General features: G+C 46.8%; 1 protein-coding gene across 1 annotated transcript in view; it reads right to left on the bottom strand.

Moving 5' to 3' along the window:
- Window positions 1-21574, bottom strand: part of LOC140895349 (unconventional myosin-X-like) — a 275404-nt gene that overhangs the window by 182512 nt on the left and 71318 nt on the right. Inside the window, exons 4-7 of the mRNA XM_073304794.1 lie at window positions 12874-13061; window positions 12524-12658; window positions 4934-5058; window positions 3194-3207 (exon numbers count right to left, since the gene is read on the bottom strand). Coding sequence (XP_073160895.1) covers window positions 3194-3207; window positions 4934-5058; window positions 12524-12658; window positions 12874-13061 — 462 coding nt within the window. The remainder of the gene's footprint in view (window positions 1-3193; window positions 3208-4933; window positions 5059-12523; window positions 12659-12873; window positions 13062-21574) is intronic.

Here is a 21574-nt window from a genome sequence, read left to right on the forward strand (position 1 = left end):
AAAGACAAAACAGTGTATCCACCCCAAATTTTGAGAATATGATCTCCGAGGAAACTTGAATTTTCTGAGGATTTTAAAAAAAAAAATCTGTTAATTAGTTAAATACTAATCAGTTAAAAATTGGTTTTAAAGGAAAAAAACTCATGAAAACAAGTATCTCTAAAGAATCTCAGGGTTTTTCAGGTACCATTAATTTGAAAACTACAGACTGTATAAAATCACAAACGTACCTAGTAAGAATATCAGGGTCTCGTTAGAATTATATTATTTGTTAATTAACAAAAGAAATTAGTATCATTCATCATATCAAGCTTTCTGTGCTGCATTTAGCCAATGGAGAAAATGTTGTAACGTCCATTCTCTAGTGCAGTACGCAGATGCCTTGTTGAACAGTTTAGGAAAAGAATACAACGTGCCTTTTGCCATAGCCCACCTGTAACATCCCCTACAGCTGAAGCAGAGCATTAATAGGGAGCACAAAGAACATGTTTTGCAAGTCACAGTCATTCATGTTGCACTGAAAAAGATTTTCAACAAAGGAATGGCTACTTTGATGAATACAAGGATTTCTGTGAGATCAGTTTTCCCCAAACATGAGCACGTGCCTAAGAACATAAGTACAGCCATACGGTGTCAGACCAATGGTCTATCTAGCCCAGTATCCTGTCTTCTGGCACTGGCCAAAGCTTCAGAGGGAAAGAACAGAACAGGCAATCATCAAGTGATGCATCCCCTGTTGCCCATTCCCAGCTTCTGGCAAACAGAGGCTACGGATGCCCAGAGCATAGTGTTGCATCTCTGACCATCCGGACTAATAGCCATTGATGGACCTATCCTCCATGAACTTATCTAGTTCTTTTTTGAACTCTGTTCTAGTTTTGGTCTTCACAACATCCTCTGGCAAGGAGTTCCACAGATTGACTGTGCGTTGTGTGAAGAAATACTTCTTTTTGTTTGATTTAAACCTGCTGCCTCTTAATTTAATCGGGTGACCCCTGGTTCTTGTGTTAGGTGAAGGTGTAAATAACATTTCCGTCGTCACTTTCTCCACACCAGTCAACATTTTATAAACCACTCTCATATCCCCTCTAAGTCATCTCTTTTCCAAGCTGAAAAGTCCTAGTCTTGTTCATCTATCCTCATATAAAAGCTGTTCCATATCCCTAATAATTTTTGTTGCTCTTCTCTGTACCTTTTCCAATTCTAATATGTCTTTTTTGAGATGGGGCGAACAGAACTGCATACAGTATTTAAGCTGTGGGCTTACCATGAATTTGTATAGAGGCATTTTGATATTTATTGTCTTATTAGTTATCCCTTCCCTACTGGATCCTACACTGTTAGCTTTTTGGACCGCTGCTACACATTTTGCAGATGTTTTCAGAGAACTAGACACAATGACTCTAAGATCTCTTTCTTGAGTGGTAACAGCTGTAGCTCACGAAAGCTCATGCTCAGATAAATTGGTTAGTCTCTAAGGTGCCACAAGTACTCCTTTTCTTTTAGCTAATTTAGACTCCATCATTGTATATGTATAGTTGAAATTATGTTTTCCAGAGTGCATTATTTTGCATTTATCAACAAGGAATTTCATCTGCCATTTTGTTGCTCAGTCACTCAGTTTTGTAAGAGCCCTTTGTAACTCTTTGCAGTCAGCTTTGGACTTAACTATCTTGAGTAATTTTGTATTATCTGCAAATTTTGCCACCACACTGTTTATCCCTTTTTCCAGATCAGTTATGACTACGTTGTACAGCACTGGTCCCAGTACAGACCCCTGGGTGACACCACTATTTTCCTCTCTCCATTCTGAAAACTGACCATTTATTCTTACTCTTTGTTTCCTATCTTTTAACCACTTACTGATTCATGAGAGGACATTCCCTCTTATCTCATGACAGCTTACTTTGCTTAAGAGCCTTTGATGAGGGACCTTGTCAAAGGCTTTCTGAACCTCTAAGTACACTATATCCAATGGATCACCCTTGTCCACGTTTGATGACTCCCCCCAAAAAATAATTGAAATTGATTGGTAAGGCCTGATTTCCCTTTACAAAACTGTGGAGAAAGGAGGAGAAGGGGTCAGGGTTCTTTGGGATAGCAGTGAGGGTGGAATTTGTGGAAGTAGGTACTGAAAAGCTAGCATTCATGTTGGGGCAAAGTTTAAAGTTGTGGTGCATTGTAGATCCGTATTAAGGCCATGCTAGTGATGAGTTGGGTCTCTCCCAGGACTGGGGACTAGAGGACATGTGCTGTTGGTTGCCTTACCTTTTAATTTCCTTGCTGTTGGGATTGTGTGTTAGGCAGGTTACATATAAACCATCCTTAACTGACACACAGCATAATGTTTTAGTGTAATAAATAATGCAACAGCACAAATGCGTTCCATGTACTTTCCTAACTTCAAAGGGTACTTAAACAAGGACCATTGGCAACTGAATCTCCCTGGCTAAGTACATCCATCAAAATGTGCCCTTTGAAAAGCTAGTAGTGACTATATTAGTCGAAACATGCCTTCCTTACTCTGGGATGAAAAACAAGGAGCAAAAAGGTAGGAGAGGGTCTTGCCATACCTACCAAAATAGGCAGCCATAGATCACTCGGCCAGATGGTGGACAAGTTTTGACATGGCACCATTTCGGAGAACCTACTGGTAGAGTCTGCACACACTCTGAGAAGGAATGAGCCTCATATCAGCAGCAGCTGCTCCTGGTCTAACTACAGTAAAGTGCCTAATCCGCATGCCCTCCAAAATACAGTCACTGCAGAGTACAGATTATTTAGGAAGAGGGTAAAAGCCCTTTAAGGAAATGGCACTGAAGGATCCAGAGCCCCTAAATGCCATGGCCTGACCTCACATCCCCCAGGCTGCAAAGGTTAGTCAGGCAACAAGGGAAGAGTTTGAAAAGCCCTTTCTCTGAAGCAGAGCATTAAAACAAAGCTCTCCATGAACAAACATCCTTCTTCCTATGTCACTGGTATGCATTTGGAATGACCGGAGAGAGAACATCGTCAACAATATCCTGGAGAGGTGATGCCTTCACTGCAGTGACTGGACACAGAGGTAGCACTGTCCAACCGAGAAGGGGCAGCCCTGCTTGGACACTGCCTCAGGGGAGAGAGAGAGAATGGAGGGGCTCACAAGACTGAGGGAGGGTGGGGAGACGCACCCCCAGAAACAAACTTTACTCACCTTCTCCAATAAATCTGAGCATCAGGTTAAGGGGGAAACAACATTCAAGTGACCTCCCAATCTGATTTTCTGGTGACTGCCAAAGAATTTCCGAGCCCCATGGGAATTAATCCAGTGCCGCTGTAGTGCAGACACTTATTGCAGTATTGGATGGGGTTCTTCTGTCACCTCTCCAAAAGGTGTTAGCTTGGTCAACTGAAGAACTCTTCCATACATAGTCTTGTCTACACTGGGGCTTATGTCAACAACTATGTCCCCCAGGGAATTTTTCACACCCCTGCACAACATTGCTAGGTCAGCCTAGGTTTTATATGTAGACCAGGCCCCAGGCTATAGGAAAGAGGCACTGAATGGCCATGAGCATTACTTTCAGAACAAGAGATTTAAGAGAGAGAGTGGAAGAGAGGTCAGGCCCAGCACAGGGTCTGTGGCAGGCCAGAGTACACCAGGAGAGGCAGAGGTCAAGCCCAGGGTATCCAGTGAGGTCACAGAAGCTAGAGATTCATAGTTTTTAAGGCCAGAAGTGACGCATTACAATAATCTAGCCTGACCTCCTACATAACACAGGCCACAAAACGTCCCAAGTGATTTCTGCCCCAACTTCTATTTGAGATGGAGGAGCCTTTACCTGCAGAAAGTGAGAGAGGAGAGAAGAGCAGAGGAGAGGCTGAGCTGTCACTCTGTCCAAATCGTTTCTTTTCTTTTTTTAAATCAGCACCAGCAACTGCATTGGTCCAGGGAGAATTACGTTCAATGGTCCTAAGCACCTGCCGCTCCCCTGGAAGTTAGTGGGATTTGCAGTGCTCAGCATCTTTGAAAATCAAGTCACTTATTCAGGTCTCTTACCTTTAGGCATCCAAGGTTGGCCTTGGGCAAGACACTCAAGCCAAAATTTTCCCCACAATAAGTCACTAACTTGGCTGCCACCTGACTCTGTGGTCCAGATTCTCCAGTCTGTCAGGGCCCCTTTGTGCCATGTAAGCTGCACAAAGTGCTTTAAAGCAGCCAGAGATGGCCTGTGGAGCACTCACCACATAAAATAACTCTCTGCTGATGTCCAGCTGCCTTCTACCCCAGCTGCCTCCCGCCCCCCAATCCCAGTGTGATGGGAAAGGGGTGGGGACGTGTCAAAGCCATTCCAGCAGTGGGGACTGCGCAAAAGCAGACCTCGACTCTGCTCAATCCTCCCCCGACATATCTTAGGGTTGCCCTTGTGCACTGGCACTGGGCAGCTCTTATATCAGAGAGCTGCAACGGGCTCCCTACAGCTGCCATTGTTCCTTATGTCTGAGTGCAGCTTGGACATGCTGGATAATGTCTTCTTAACTCCCAGCCAGGGCTTGGCTGTTGACTGCAGCTCCCAAGAGAACATACACAAAAGGGAACAATCCTCTCTTGTTTTCCAAGGGAGCAGCATGAACTAAATGGTATAACAGGCCTGCTCTACTACAAACTTCTATGGATTAAAGTATTCATGATATTTTGTGACAGGAATCTAAACTTTGTTCCCATCTCATGCATAGATATTAAGGAATCTATAGATGCAGGGAAGGGTAAAGTAGTGCAAACTCCTCAGGGCTCACAGAGTAGACATGGCCTTACCTGTTCTAAGTAAGATACAAAAGAAGTCACATCATTGCAGGGAAATTTGCCCACCCATTTTCGCCTTCCACAGCTCCTCCCCTCTTGGATGTGTGTGTTGGAGCAGGAAGGGGCAGAGACAGCAAGAGGAAAGGATACAATCGGTGACTCGCCCTCCCTGGATATGTCCATGATGGGAGAAGTGCAGCTGGATGAACTTGCCAAAGCGGCTGGAGTTGTTGTTATAAACCGTCTTGGCATTTCCGAAGGCCTCCAGGATCGGGCTGGGGAAGGAAGACAATCATGGACCTGAACAGCAGCACCAACACCAGCGTGACTCAGGCAGGGTTTGCTTTGCACCAGGTACATTCTGCCATCTCAGTATTACATTCACCATAACACAGACTGGAGAAAACTGCAGGTATAAGCAGCTAGGCAGAGCTGGAGGGGAAAGGCTGGCAGTGTTGGCAAGAGGCAGCTATAACACACTACTAGATAGGCGTTAAACAATGGGATTGGGATTAGTTAAATCAGACCCAGGTTCATGTGGGCAATCAGCACTAGCACTGTTTGGGCCCATCTCACATCCAAAACAAGTCACCCTCCTAGCTATGCCTTTATTGCTGTTGGAGGCTAGAGAAGCCAGGACAATAATTTGTTAAGAGGATGCACAATACAACACTATGCAGTAGAGGTAAACTGGGCTCTTGTTGCCCAAGATTTTCAGAAAAGTCACCAAAGTTTGGGGCAAACCCCTGTCTTAAGAAAACTGCCCTGGGATCTTTAATGTCCATTCAGCATGGACAAGCCTCAATTGTTAAGGTTTCAGGATGAAGATCCACACCCACGAACCTGCAGGGACTTTGGTGGTCTAGCCCAGGGGTGGACAAACTGTGGGCAGCGGGCCATATCCGGCCCATTGGACCTTTTAATCTGGCCCTCGAACTCCCAGCGGGAAGTGGGGTTGGGAGCTTTCCCCGCTCCAGTGCTCCAGCCAGGGAATGGGGTCGGGGGCTTGCGTTGCTCCGCTCCACATGTGCAGCAGGTCCGCACAGCTCCCGGAAACAGGAGGAGCCAGGAGGCTCCACACGCTGCCCCTGCCCCAAGCACCGGCTCTGCAGCTCCCGGCCAATTGGCCAATTGGTTCCCGGCCAATGGGAGTTGCGGAGGCGGTGCCTGTGGACGGGGCAGTGCGCAGAGCAGCATGGCCCTGCCTCCGGAGGGGGGACGGGCCACTGTTTCCGGGAGCTGCTTCAGGTAAGCACCACCTGGATCCTGCACCCCTGAGGGGCCCCCCTCCCACACCTCAACCTCCTGCCCCATCCCTTATCACCCTCCAAACCCTTTGATCCTAGCCCAGTGCACCCTCCTGCACCCCAAACCCCTCATCCCCAGCCCCACCTCAGAGTCTGCACCCCCAGCCAGAGCCTCACCCCCCATGTGCCCCAAACCCCTGCCCCAGCTGAAAGCCCCCTCCCACCCTCCAAACCCCTCCATCCCATCCCGGAGCACCTTCCTGTACCCCAAACCCCTCATCCCCAGCCCTACCCCAGAGTCTGCACCCCTAGCCAGAGCCCTTATACCTCCCGTGTGCCCCATTTCCCTGCCCCAGCTGGCCCTCCATACAATTTCCATACCGAGATGTGGCCCTCAGGCCAAGAAATTTGCCCACCCCTGATCTAGTGAGACTAGTCCCAACCCTTGTTCTCACACTACCTTTGTCTGCAACCTTGGGCAAGCCACTTCTTTACCACATCTTCCCCATCTGAAAATGGGACAACATAACTACAATGGGAAATAGGCTTGAATAGAGACTGGGAGTGGTTAAGTCATTATGCAAGGTAACCTAAGTTAATTGTATCCAATTTGCAAATGAATGCCTATTCAACAGTTTCTCACTGGAGTCTGGATTTGAAGTTTTTTGAAGACTTTGATTCTTGCTCAGCAGAACGATTTCAATTACACTTCAAGGGCGAAAAGCCAGTTTCATTCGAACAGGCAAAATGGGACCGCGATTAGAAATATTCTATTTAAAAGTTTAACCCAGTGGCTCTCAACCAGGGGTACATGTACCCTAGGGGAATGCAGAGGTCTTTCAACAGGTACATCAACTCATCTAGATATTTGCCTAGTTTTACAACATGCTACATAAAAAGCACTAGTGAAGTCAGTACAAACTAAAATTTCATACAGACAATGACTTGTTTATACTGCTGAATACACTATACACTGAAATGTAAGCACAGTATTTATATTCCACAGTAAAAATGAAAAAGTAAGCAACTTTCAGTAATAGCATGTTTCAGAGGAACAGCCGTGTTAGTCTGTATTCGCAAAAAGAAAAGGAGGACTTGTGGCACCTTAGAGACTAACCAATTTATTTGAGCATGAGCTTTCGTGAGCTACAGCTCACTTCATCAGATGTTTACCGTGGAAACTGCAGCAGACTTTATATACACACAGAAATCATGAAACAATACCTCCTCCCACCCCACTGTCCTGCTGGTAATAGCTTATCTAAAGTGATCAACAGGTGGGCCATTTCCAGCACAAATCCAGGTTTTCTCACCCTCCACCCCCCCACACAAATTCACTCTCCTGCTGGTATGCTGTGACACACTTGTATTTTTATGCCTGATTTTGTAAGCAAGTACTTTTTCAAGTGCAGTGAAACTTGGGGGTACACAACACAAATCAGACTCCTCAAAGGGGTACAGAAGTCTAGAAAGGTTGAGAGCCAGTGGTTTAACCAATAGAAAGATTAAAAGTCCAGTGGAGAAAACAAAACACAAAGAAAAGTCAAGGCCACTTTGCAGGAATGCTCTCTAAAGGTTTATATTTATCACTAAAATGCATTGTGATTTTTAACAAAGAGGATTGCATTTTTTTGAATGTGTGGATGATGCCCATAGTCTCTTCTGTGCAGTTTCAGAGAGAAGCAGGTCCAGGATTACGAAAAGGTTAAAAAATAATTATGACCTACAATGTTATTTGAGATCAAATTCTGCTGGAGTTTGCAGAAAATAGCAGGTTGTCTTGACTTTGGACAAGGTTAGCTATGTGAAGGGATTAGAGTAGCAGCCATGTTAGTCTGTGTCCGCAAAAAGAAAAGGAGTACTTGTGGCACTTTAGAGACTAACAAATTTATTTCAGCATAAGCTTCCGTGAGCTACAGCTCACTTCATCGGATGCATTCAGTGGAAAATACAGTGGGGAGATTTATATACACAGAGAACATGAAACAATGGGTGTTACCATACAGACTGTAAGAAGCGTGATCAGGAAAGGTGAGCTATTACCAGCAGGAGAGCTGGAGGGGGTGGGGGGACATGACACGGGAGGACTTTTGTAGTGATAATCGAGGTGGGCTATTTCCAGCAGTTGACAAGAACAGTAGGGGGGGAAATAAACAAGGGGAAATAGTTTTACTTTGTGTAATGAGAAAAGGAGGACTCGTGGCACCTTAGAGACTAACAAATTTATTTGAGCATAAGCTTTCGTGAGCTACAGCTCACTTCATAGGAATGCATCAGATGAAGTGAGCTGTAGCTCACGAAAGCTTATGCTCAAATAAATTGGTTAGTCTCCAAGGTGCCACGAGTCCTCCTTTTCTTTTTGCGGATACAGACTAACATGGCTGCTACTCTGAAACCTGTCTTTGTGTAATGACACATCCACTCCCCGTCTTTATTCAAGCCTAAGTTAACTGTATCCAGTTTACAAATTAATTCCAATTTAGCAGGAAAAGCTTTACAAAACCTCAAGCCCTACCTTTATACTTTATCCTTCAAAAAACAGGCTTTAAACAAAGGCAAAAATGAAATTATTTGTACTGCAATAGCACCCAGACAGCCCATGCAGGACCAAGTTCCTCTGCTGGGTGCTGTACAAACACACCAGGAACCGTGGCCCCTGCCCCAGGCCGCTTACTGTCTAGGTCCTGACCCTGCTAACACTTACACACGAGTAACTTTACACACAAGTAGTCCCACTGGTTCATCAACACCGCACATGCACAATATTACACACATACATGTTGGCAGGATCAGGGTCTAATCTGAAACAAAATGACCATGACAAACAGAAAGGGAAGGGAGGACATGGGTGAGGATAATAAGGTCACATGGTTACCACAGTTACATTGTGTAGGTTAACCACCACTTTGACAATTCCTGGTGGTTCTAAATAATCTGAATTTAAATAATAATAGTAATTAAATCAAATCAGCTCTCTCCAACTGCAGCAGCCCCAAGCACTCACTGAAGAGCTGATTTCTAGCAGGGTCCATGGCAGAAGTGGTTCTGGAGGAAGGATTTGAAGGAGCAGAGGGAGTGGCTCTACAGTTTAGCTCAGTGATGCATTCCATGCATAAGGGGCAGCATGGAAGAAGGTGCTGAGGCATTTCTGGAAGAGTGGACAAATAGGCATTTAAGGCTGCCATTATCAGTAAAGCAGAGAGAATGGGGGAGGCAACACAGTGCGAGACAAGTGCAGATATGTATGTGGAACAGAGTTGTGAAGGGCCCTAACGGTGTTTGCATTTGATGCAGTGGAGAATAGGAAGCCTGTGCAGGGCAGGAATTCAAAGGGGTGAGGGTGACAGAGTTACAGGCTAGAAGGATGATCTTAGATGCTTCATTCTGAAGGCACCATAGATGGGTGACAGGCAGGCCTGAGCAGAGAAGGCAGCAGTAGTAAAGACAGCAGATGAGAAGGGTCTGGAACCAGAGTTTTAGCTATATGGAGCGAAAGAAAAAATTGGATTTTGAAATGTTGCAAAGGAAGCAGCTGCAGAATTTAGACACAGGCTGGATGTAAGAGGTAAAAAGAGAGCAGTCAAAGATGACTCCCAGATTACAGACCTGAATGGCAGAGAGGACAGGGGGAGCGAGGACGGTTTCAGAGGAAAGATCAGGAGTTTAGCTTTGGCCATGTTAAATAGTGGACAGTGAGAAGTATCCAGGAGAAGATGTCAGAGAAACAAACAGAGATATGGGACTGGACTGAAGGAGACAGATCAGAAATGTAGAGGTAGATCTGTGACACACTGACTTAGAGATGAGAGCTGAAGCCATGGGAGCAGATGAGGTCACCCAGAGAGAAGGGTAAAGGGAGCAGAGAGGAGTAGGGCCAAGGACAGAGGACCGTGGGACCCCACAAACAGTGGGAGAGGGAAGGAAGAGGACCCACCGAAAGAGATGCTGAAGGTGCAGCCAGTGAAGTAGGAGGAGAACCAGGAGAGGACGGAGTCGCAAAAGCCAAGGGAGACAGAATGTCACGAAGGAGGGTATGATCAACAGTGTCAAAAGGAGCAGAGAGGTCGAGGAGGATGAGGATGGAGTAGAACCCCTAGGAAAATAAAATAAATATTAGAGAAAACATCAACAACCTGTTTTATGCACCTTTCAAAATCCTTCTAGTATTAACTTTCTTTCACAGAGGAAGGATATCAGTTCAACAAAGAAGTATCTTCACGTAAAAATCTCAAAACTTGATACACTATGCTGAAGTTTCAATCAACAAGTACAAATTAATTTAGTTGGGGATTGGTCCTGCTTTGCGCAGGGGGTTGGACAAGATGACCTCCTGAGGTACCTTCCAACCCTGATATTCTATGATTCTATGAAATCTGGATATTTTCATACATTTTCTCTGTCTTAGAAATCAAGTCTCCTGAAGAGACCAAGCAAGCAAGACGGAAATGTGAGAGATACGTTAACATTTCTAAAGAAGCAGCTAAAATAAGGGGACACAACAAACAAGAACACCACTGAAACTAACCCAGTTGGGTTAAGGGAGTTTTCAGAGACTGGATTTCTGGGAAAAATACAAAGCATGAACTTCACAAAAAGCAAGTAAACAAGATTACGATAACATTACACCACACAGGAGAGCCTTTAATATTATGAGCAAGTCTGAGCTGAAATTTAACAATAGCATTGCTGGCTTTCTGTATACATTAGCCCAGTTCCTCAGCCCCGCTAAGGTCATTCAGTGCCACTGGAGTAGCATAAAAAAGAAGTGACCTTAAAGCTATTTTCTGGGTGCTGCTGAGAATTCCCCAGCCCTATAGGCCTCAGGCAGAGGGGGTATGACAGCCATTTGGAGGCTAGAGAGGGTAAAACCAGAATGCCTCACACAACACTGATGCTCAACCAGCAAAAGGGTCCCTAGAGGGCATTCTAGCTGGCATAGGTTAGAGAAGCCCGGTAACTGATTTAATTTGAGCTGGAGACTGGATCAGCTCCCAGCCAAGCCCCAGGATCACAGGAAGCACAAAAGTGACTTAAAACCACCTTTTCCTCTATCTCCATCAATAGCAAAGATATGGGGAGACAGTTCATCTAAGGAGAATGGAGAGCTCCCAACCTGATCTCGTGCAGCAGCATGGAACCCAGAGTGGGGAATCTAATGATTATATATTAGTTTTATTATTCATATTGCAATTTCTCCCAAAGGCCTAGGTTGGATGCACATTAAGTCAGGCACTGCACAAGTAACAAGAAACACTCCCTGCCCCAAACAGCTTACAATCTTTTTAAAGACAAACACAACAAGTATCTGTAACAAACTGAGTTCACAGAGGAAGCAAGAAGAGGGTAGCAGCAAAAGGGACATTACGTTACACAGACACACTGCAGGCACAGTTAAAAGATTTAAAAGACAAACAGACTTAGGGTCTGAGTGATGTCAGTTATCCCTGCTAGCTACCTGCCCAGCCATTACCATAGGCCCCGTGACAGAGGTGGGTCTGAGGGCAGGGTACTGGTTTTACAGATTAGCTCATGCATAAGGGCAGGCATGGAAGAAAACAGTACTGAAGTGCCACAGGCCTGCAGAACTACGAAGGGCTATTTGGAAAGTAGCCACTCTACTGGCCCTTTACAAGGGGCCTGGACTTCCAGGGTGCGTGTTCCTTACATTGTCCCTGCTTAATACCATCACTGTTTAGATGTGCCAGTACCAGCTGCCAAGTTCCGTTCTGGTCTTTTCTATTCAGGTTCTTACACAGCACTCACCACTGTGGCACCTGAATGTTCATGCTTCAGAGTTTGGTGCTCACAGTTCCGGGTTTCAGCTGGCCACCTTTAGGGACAGAAAAAGATTCCTCCCCCCACCCCAGCCCCAGCCCCAATGTATTCTGGCGGGTTTTTTAATCTCTTTCTTCTGAACCATCAGGAGTGGCCACGGCTGGAGATGGGACACTGGACGGGGAGGGCCAGGGCTCTCAGGGGCTTAGCTGGCTGGTTCTTGCTCACATGAACAGGGTTTAACTGATTGCCATGTGTGGGGTTGGAAAAGAATTTTCCCCCAGGTCAGATAGGCAATGATCGGGGGCTGGGGGGGTGGATTTGCTTCACTTTGCGGCAGGTCACTTGCTAGGATTATCTGGGTATAGCTCATTTAATCATTCCCCTGCCATTGCAGGGGCCTGGACTACTGGTGCACCTCAGTCCCTCCTATTCTCTGTGGGTCTCATTTCCATTGCTGGGTTTAGTGTGCGGGTGCTGGGGGTGGCAAGTGCCACACAGAAGGTCAGACTAGATGATCTAATGGTCCGTTTTGGCCTCAAACTTTATGATTCTATCATTCTATGCCCTCCAGAAGTTAGTTTTTCAGTGAGGTAAAAAAGGGCTGTTGTGTGATAAAGGTCACACAGCTGCCCCAGCCATACAGGGCCCCTCTTACCCCTGCAAACACTGTCCCTGACTGCTCACTGGTTGTCTCTCCCGTGCAGATAAACTGTACCTGCTCTCCAGAATGGCTTCCTCCACATGAGTGCTCTTCTCAGATGCAGGGCTCCCTAGAGAGTTCTGGCTCATAGCTGACAGGAATTTGAGCAACAACTTGGTGCTCTCAGTCTTTCCAGCTCCACTCTCTCCGCTGTTAAGGAACAGACACGATACACTCACAAACCCAGAACAGAGCAAGTGACTGTCCCATCCAGGGAGAATGGAGAATAAGTGGTCTGTAGGACCAAATGTGGGTCATCTCCACTACTGCAGATGTACGAGAGACAGAGGGTAGGAACACACGGGCCAGACAGGACGGTGGGAGTGTAATACAACCGGGGGTTAGCTATAGGGTTAGTCTCTAACCTGATCAGAACACACTGGCTGTCGTGACGCTTCCACAAGCAGCAGTAACACTCATTAGCAGTGGCAAAGATATGGGGCGGCAGCTCACCCAGGTGATGCCGTCTGTACAGGTCCATGGCGGCCGCACTGTACAGACCAGAGATGGGTTTGTACGGATTTACTGATGCCAAGATGGAACCAATGTTCGTCTGAGGGAGAAAACAAAATATAGTGAGAAAATCAAGTACCAGAAAAGCCACCGACAAGCCAGGAGTCTAAAATGATTAATGGTGGGAGTGGGTGAGCCTGAGAGAAGTCGCAGAGCCAAGACCAACAACCTCCCAATACAGGGAGCAGGAGAGGAAACAGACCCTGAGGGGAAGGGTGCTGCAAAGTCGGGGGGGGGAGGAGGAGCTACAATTTTACTGCTCTGCAACAAAATATTTTTGTTTGGCTTGTTTTAAAGCTTTTATTTGAAGTATTTCAAAACATGGGGCCAGATCCGCCCCTGTACCCAGCTGCTTTGACTGCACTTACTGCTGGCAAACTGAATCAAGACCAAAAGGTGATTTAGAACAACCTTTGCCACTCCCCCAACACAGATCCTGTGCTAAGTGGAGATTACCTGGACCTGTCTAGACCACAGAACAATAATGCCAGAGTGACACACCCTGTCTCCAATCCATGCAGATCCATAATAAAGCCCTATCCCTGCGTAACTCCCTGCCCTCTGTGCATTCCTCCTGCTCTTCCAGTACTGTAGTTTCTCATCTTGGGCTGCAAGCCCCCAATTCCAAACAGCCGCATCTTCAGCTCAGGTGTAACCAATGAATTTCTCACAGTGCTGCTGGTGGTACTATATTTTGCCACCAGAGGACAGCATTCCACTTCACTGCCAAACAAACTGCAGACAGCAGGAGTTCTGTAAACCCAAGAGCAATCTGTGGTTTCTCCCTGCTGGATGTAATATGTGGACGCAGAACGATGGCAGAACAGATGACACTTTGAAAGAGAGGACCCAGCCTGGCAGAAGCAGAAGAGCTGAGGAGATGCTACAGGCACCAAACTACCCAAAAGTCATGTCCAAGAGCAGCACCTATAGTGTCATCAGTGGGGAAATAATCATTGGGCCACATCACGAGGGGTACTAATGGGCGACCTTAGCTCTCAGTCAGCAGAGTGGCCAAGCACTGCCTAGGTCTACCGCTCGGAGGTGGTCCATCCTGGTTAGGGGCAAGGTGCATTGGTGGAGGGAGGAGAGCTGAAAGAAGATCTGGGATGACGACAGAGAAGCAAGCAGGTTCCTGAGAAATATCAAGACAGGACATTTTCATGACAGGCTGATGTGGAAGTGTGACACCACCTTGGGGAGAAAGGCTGGGTGTGGCCAGAGTTGCACCTTATCCTTGTGGAAAACCGTGTAAGGTGGGTCAGAGGTGAGGGCCTTTAGCTCAGACACCGTCTTCGCAGAAGTAATGGCGACCAGGAACGCTACCTTCCAAGACAGGTACAGGAAGGAGCAAGTTGCCAATGGTTCGAATGTGCACGAGAGGGAACGGGGGAAAAGCGTAGAGCAGGCGACCTCTCCAGGGTAGCAGGAATGTGTCAGTGAGGGAGCCTGTGCTGTGACCTGGAAGGAGCAGAACATTGGGCACTTCCTGTTGCTCCACGTGGCAAACAGGTCGACCTGGGGAAACCCCCACCTTTGGAAAATGAGGTGTATGACATCTGGATGGATGAACCACTCGTGTGTGCGTAAGGACCTGCTGAGGTGATCCGTCAGCGTGTTCTGAACTGGTAGAATGGATGCTTCCAGATGAACGGAGTGGGCTATGCAGAACTCCCACAGCCAGAGGGCCTCCTGGCATAGGAGAGCGGAACGGGCTCCCCCCTGATTGTTGATCTAAAACATGGCGGTGGTGTCCATCAGAACTGCTACACACTGGCCTGGCAGTCAGGTCTGGCAAGCGAGGCACAATGCCCTCAGCTCCTTGATGTTGATTTGTAGGGAGAACTCGTCCTGCGACCACAGGCCCTGTGTCTGGAGGTCTACCAGATGCGCCCCCCATCCCAGAGCCGACGCGTCTGCAACCAGGGACAAGGAAGGCTCACAGTTGTGGAAGGGGACTCCTCCGCACACCGCTTGGGGGTCGAGCCACCAGTGGAGGGACATGAGGACCTGCCCCAGCACCGTGATCACTGAATTCAAGCTGTCGCACCCCGGGCAGTAGGGCAAGGCGAGCCAGGCCTGCAACGGTCTGAGCCACAGCCTGGTGGGCTGGCTCACATAAGTGCAAGCAGCCATGTGGCCGAGGAGACTCGGGCACCCCCTTGCTGTTGTGGTTGGGAATTGCTGGAGACTTTGAATTATGCCCGTGATGGCTTGAAATCGGGTCTCTGGCAGAAGAGCTCGCGCCTGAACCGAGTCTAACACTGCCCCCAATGAATTCTATTCTCTGGGTCGGTTCCAAGGTCGACTTCCGCAAGTTCAGGAGGAGACCCAGCCACTCGAACGTGCACCTGACAGATTTGGGACTGCACCTGTGCCTTGGTGTGGCCCCTGAGCAGCCAGTCGAGGTAGGGGTATACTTGCACCTGCTGGCAACAGAGGAAAGCAGCCACAACAGACCTGCACTTGGTGAACACCCGGGGGGCTGTTGAGAGGCCGAATGGTAGGGCAGTGAATTGGTAATGCTTGTGGTTGACTGCTCATGTGACTTCCCTTTCCTTCCCCATCAGAAAGTAATTTTTCTGCAGGGAAGCAAAGAAAGCTGTGAGGGGCATAAATAAGGCTGTGATTTGTTCACAGAAGTCATGGAATCTGTGACTTCCAAAGACCTTTGTGACTTCAACCAGCCGCCGGCTGGGAGCTGGAGGGTCCTCTGGTGCCTGCGGAGACAGAGAGCTGCAGGGGTGGCAGGGAGGATCCACTGCTCCCAGACGCCACGGGCGGCAGGAGGGACACAGCAGCAGGGGGAATCCCCACTGCCCACAGCCACCCCAGGCGGCAGGAGGGACCGGCACACCGCTCCCCGCCAGCATGGGCTGCAGGAGGGACCTGAGCTGCTCCCTGCCGCCATGGACGGCAGGGTGAATCTGGTGGCAGGGGGAATCCCCGCTGCTCAATGCCACCCCGAGCGGCAGGGGTCATCTCTGCTGCTCACGGTTGCCCTGGGAGGCAGGGGGGACGCAGTGGCAGGGGGAATCCCCACTGCTCCCATGCACCGCAGGTGGTGGGGGATCCACAGAGCTCCCAGCCACCACGGGTGACAAGTGCAGGCAGCAGTGCGGACTCCGGCAGCTCCCAGCCACAGCGGGGATGGCCCTGGAGCTCCCAGCCCTCCCCCACGACCCCCCAGCTGCCCAGGCTACCCATTTTGTCATGGGCGTTTTTAGTAAAAGTCAAGGACAGGTCACGGGTTTCCATGAATTTTTCATTATTGCCCAAGACCTGTCCGTGACTTTTACTAAAAATAACCATGACAAAAACTTAGCCTTAGACATAAATTCTGCACATGCACAGCAGTGCTGAATTCCCACAGGAGTAATAAGTGCAAAATAATGCGCACTGGAACAAATAATCCCAACCATACATACAAAATACATACATACAAAACCTAGCAAGAGATGTTACGAGTAACAAGAAGGGTTTCTTCAGGTATGTTAGCAACAAGAAGAAAGTCAAGGAAAGCGTGGGCCCCTTCTTGAATGAGGGAGGCAACCTAATGACAGAGGATGTGGAAAAAGCTAATGTACTCAATGCTTTTTTTGCCTCTGTCTTCACGAACAAGGTCAGCTCCCAGACTGCTGCACTGGGCAGCACAGCATGGGGAGGAGGTGACCAGCCCTCTGTGGAGAAAGAAGTGGTTCGGGACTACTTAGAAAAGCTGGACGAGCACAAGTCCATGGGGCTGGATGCGTTGCATCCAAGAGTGCTGAAGGAGTTGGCGTATGTGATTGCAGAGCCATTGGCCATTATCTTTGAAAACTCATGGCGATTGGGGGAAGTCCCGGACGACTGGAAAAAGGCTAATGTAGTGCCCATCTTTAGAAAAGGGAAGGAGGAAGATCCTGGGAACTACAGGCCAGACAGCCTCACCTCAGTCCCTGGAAAAATCATGGAGCAGGTCCTCAAGGAAACAATTCTGAAGCACTTAGAGGAGAGGAAAGTGATCAGGAACAGTCAGCATGGATTCACCAAGGGCAAGTCATGCCTGACTAATCTAATTGCCTTCTATGATGAGATAACTGGCTCTGTGGATGAGGGGAAAGCAGTGGACGGGTTATTCCTTGACTTTAGCAAAGCTTTTGACAAGGTCTTCTACAGTATTTTTGCCAGCAAGTTAAAGAAGTATGGGCTGGATGAATGGACTATAAGGTGGATAGAAAGCTGGCTAGATCGTCAGGCTTAATGGGTGGTGATCAATGGCTCCATGTCTAGTTGGCAGCTGGTATCAAGTGGAGTGCCACAAGGGTCGGTCCTGGAGCCGATTTTGTTCAATATCTTCATTAATGATCTGGAGGATGGCGCGGATTGTACCCTTAGCAAGTTTGCAGATGACACTAAACTGGGAGGAGAGGTAGACACGCTGAAGGGTAGGGATAGGATACAGAGCGACCTAGACAAATGAGAGGATTGATCCAAAGGAAATCTGATGAGGTTCAACAAGGACAAGTGCAGAGTCCTGCACTTAGGATGGAAGAATCCCATGCACCGCTACAGACTAGGGACCGAATGGCTAAGCAGCAGTTCGGCAGAAAAGGACCTAGGGGTGACAGTGGATGAGAAGCTGGATATGAGTCAACAGTGTGACCTTGTTGCCAAGAACGCCAATGGCATTTTGGGATGTAAATGTAGGGGCATTGCCAGCAGATCGAGGGACGTGATCGTTCCCCTCTATTCGACAATGGTGAGGCGTCATCTGGAGTACTGTGTCCAGTTTTGGGCCCCACACTACAAGAAGGATGTGGAAAAATTGGAAAGAGTCCAGCGGAGACCAACAAAAATGATTAGGGGACTGGAGCACATGACTTATGAGGAAAGGCTGAGGGAACTGGGATTGTTTAGTTTGCAGAAGAGAAGAATGAGGGGGGATTTGATAGCTGCTTTCAACTACCTGAAAGGGGGTTCCAAAGAGGATGGATCTAGACTGTTCTCAGTGGTAGCAGATGACAGAACAAGGAGTAATGGTCTCAGGTTGCAGAGGGGGAGGTGTAGGTTGGATATTAAGAAAAACTTTTTCACTAAGGAGGGTGGTGAAGCACTGGAATGCGTTACCTAGGGAGGTGATGGAATCTCCTTCCTTTGAAGATTTTAAGGTCAGGCTTGACAAATCCCTGGCTGGGATGATTTAGTTGGGGATTGGTCCTGCTTTGAGCAGGGGGTTGGACTAGATGACCTCCTGAGGTCCCTTCCAACCCTGATATTCTATGAAAATGATAGGGTCAAAATTAGCAGTTACCATTCGAGAAAGCAATCTTGGAGTCGTCACAGATAGTTTTCTGAAAACATCCGCTCAACGTGCAGCAGCAGTTAAAAAAGCTAACAGAACGTTAGGAACCATAAGGAAAGAGAAAGATAATAAAACTGAAAAAAACCTAATGCCATCATATACATCTATGGTAGGCCCGCACCTTGAAAACCATGTACTGTTCTGGTCACCCCATCTGAAAAAAGATATATTAGAACTGAAAAAGGTTCAGAGAAGGACAACAAAAATTATTCGGGATATGGAACAGCTTCCGTAAGAGGGAAGATTAAAAAATCTGGAACTGTTTATCTTAGAAGAGACACAACTAAGGGGGGATATGATAGAGATCTATAAAATCATGAATGGTGTGGACAACATGAATAAGGAAGTGTGATTTACTCCTTCACACAACACAAGAACTAGGAGTCACCTGATAAAATTAATAGGCAGCAGGTTTAAAACAAACAAAAGGAAGTACTTTTTCAATAACACACAGTCAACCACTATGGGAACTTGTTGCCGTGGGATGTTGTGAAGGCCAAAAGTATAACTGGGCTCAAAAAAGAATTAGGTCAATTCCCAGAGGATAGGTCCATCAATGACTATTAGCCAAGATGGTCAGGGACACAACCCCATGCTCCAACTGCCAGAAGCTAGGACGGGACTACAGGAGATGGATCACTCAAAGGTGCCTTGTTCTGTTCATTTCCTCTGAAGCATCTGACACCAGCCACTGTCAGAAGACAGGACACTGAGCTAGATGGACCCCTCATCTGACCCAGTATGGCCATTCCTATGTTCCTCCGGTTTTCTGGTACCTCTCCCATATGTTCATGACTTTCATGAATACTCAAGGACACAATGTGACGCGCTGTACCTTGGGGGAACACCCTACACCCCCATGTTCATCCTTATAATATGATTGTGTGGTATCCAATGCAAAGTGTGTCATGTCGAGTGTCTTCGGAAGGCTCATGATGCACTGAGCATTGTTGTTATAGTAATGTTATAATAATGTTAAAGGTTATAATTTCATGTATATAGTTATGAGGCTGAAAATGTATCCTCATGATTTAAAACAAGCCCAGGCAAAAATTCTCCAAGAGCAGAGGGGCAGTTCACACCTCATCAGGGCATGTATGGGCAAACGCAGCCTCACAGGAATAAAGGACATTGGCCTAGGCCGCAACAAAGGATCTGTTGGACTCTTGAGTGAGTCACCCCCTTTCCTTTGGTCAGTTTGGGACTATGATGAGGTAATGCTCGCTTGACTCTGAAGGGGGGTGGCAAAGCAAGAGGGAAGAAAGAACATGATAAAAGGGAGAGACGCTTGCCATGCTCTCTCTCTCTTCCACCTCCATCTACAGACACCACCACCAAGCGACTGAAGTGCTGATCAAAGAGAAGAGCCTGGCTGAAGGGCAACCAGCCAGCCTGTGACGAGAAGCATCTAAGTTTGTAAGGACACTGAAAGTGTTAAGATCAGCTTAGAATGTGTTTTGCTTTTATTTCACTTGACCAAATCCGTCTTGTTGTGCTTTGACTTATCATCACTTAAAATCTATTGTTGTAGTTAATAAATTGGTTTATCCTACCTGAAGCAGTGCATTTTGGTTTGAAGCATGTCAGAGACTCCCCTTGGGATAACAAGCCTGGTGCATATAAATTTCTTTGTTAAATTAATGAACTCATATAAGCTTGCAGTGTCCAGCGGGCATATCTGGACACTGCAAGACAGGTTCCTAGGGTTGTGGCTGGGACCAGAGATATCGGCTAGTGTTATTCGGTTGCAAGTAGCTGGGAGCAGCTTACATGTCAGAGGTCGTGCGTGAACAGCCCAGGAGTGAGGGTTCTCACAGCAGAGCAGGGTCAGGCTGGCTCCCAGAGTCAAGGATTGGAGTGACCTAGCAGATCGCTGTCCAGATAACACGAGAGGGGAACGTCACAAGCAGTAATTTAGTTTACTAATTCCCCGGAGTGCATGTTGTTAGGGTATAGCTATTCAGGCCTGTCTGTAAAGGCCTCTACTTTAAGAATTTAGGTCTATGTTTATCATTTAGCTAGTAATAGAGGTATAAAAGAAAGAATCAAAATCACTGTCTGCCTGTGTAAAGGCATTCTCCCACTGTGACAGTCTGAGGCCCTGTTCTTAAGCTCAGGCCTTTGGTTTAGCAGTGAGAGCAGCCATAAGCTGGAAAATGTAAGGTCATGTCTTCACACATTTCAAATCAGTCATATTGAAATAAGGCAATCTGGGGCTGTTGGAAAGGTGATCCAATCTATCACCTCCAGAGAAAGGGAAGAGCCTAGAAGATGTAAAAGGAAATTTAGTTTGATAGTTTTCTGTTTGGTAAGAACTCATTTATAACCTATTTATTTATAATCAATTGACATAGTTGGCAAACCCTTATGTCTTTATAGATGTAGTTGTAAAATCCTCACTTCTGTATTGTTTTGCTATTATAGTTCCCACTTTGCTATTGTTTATTTGCATGGTCTCTGTCTGGTTCTGTGATTGTTTCTGTCTGCTGTGTAATTAATTTTGCTAGGTGTAAACTAATTAAGGTGGTGGAGTATAATTGGTTAGCTATTCATGTTACAATATGTTAGACTTGGTTACGTAAATTTCAGTGAAATGATTGGTTAAGGTATAGCTGAGAATACTACTGTATAAATTAGGGGCAAACAGGAAGTAAGCTTGGATTCAAAAATAAGGAAAAAGGAACTTGGATTTAAGCTTGCTGAAAGTTCACCCCAATAAACATAGAATTGTTTGCACCTTTGGACTTCGGATATTGTTGCTCTCTGTTCACGCAAGAAGAACCAGGGAAGTGGGAGGGTGAAGGAATAAGCCCTCTAACACATCTGTTCGACTGTCTGGTTTATGGGGTTTATTTGTGTTTTAATTAGCCAGGTATTCCTTGACCTCCTCTCAATTGGTAGTTATTTTAACAAGATCTTTCTTCCTAATTTTTCCAGACTTCTTCTGGTTGAAAAGGTATTTAATATTTCAACTATTTCTGAAACATCATTAATTGCATCCCTTGCCTCTTTCAATCCCCCTCTCATATACTAGGCATAACCCTAGGAACCAGAACAGAGAAATGATACTGAAGAATGAGATACGGCAGAGGATGAACAAGAGGAAGAGTCAGACAGTCAGAGCTATGAGGAGAGGGTTAGGGAACAAGGTTGCTATTTTTATGATTTAAGTGATGTCAGTGTGCCTGACACTACTCAAAGTACTATGA

This window comes from Lepidochelys kempii, chromosome 11 (genome assembly GCF_965140265.1).
Source record: "Lepidochelys kempii isolate rLepKem1 chromosome 11, rLepKem1.hap2, whole genome shotgun sequence".
Classification (NCBI taxonomy): Eukaryota; Metazoa; Chordata; order Testudines; family Cheloniidae; genus Lepidochelys; species Lepidochelys kempii.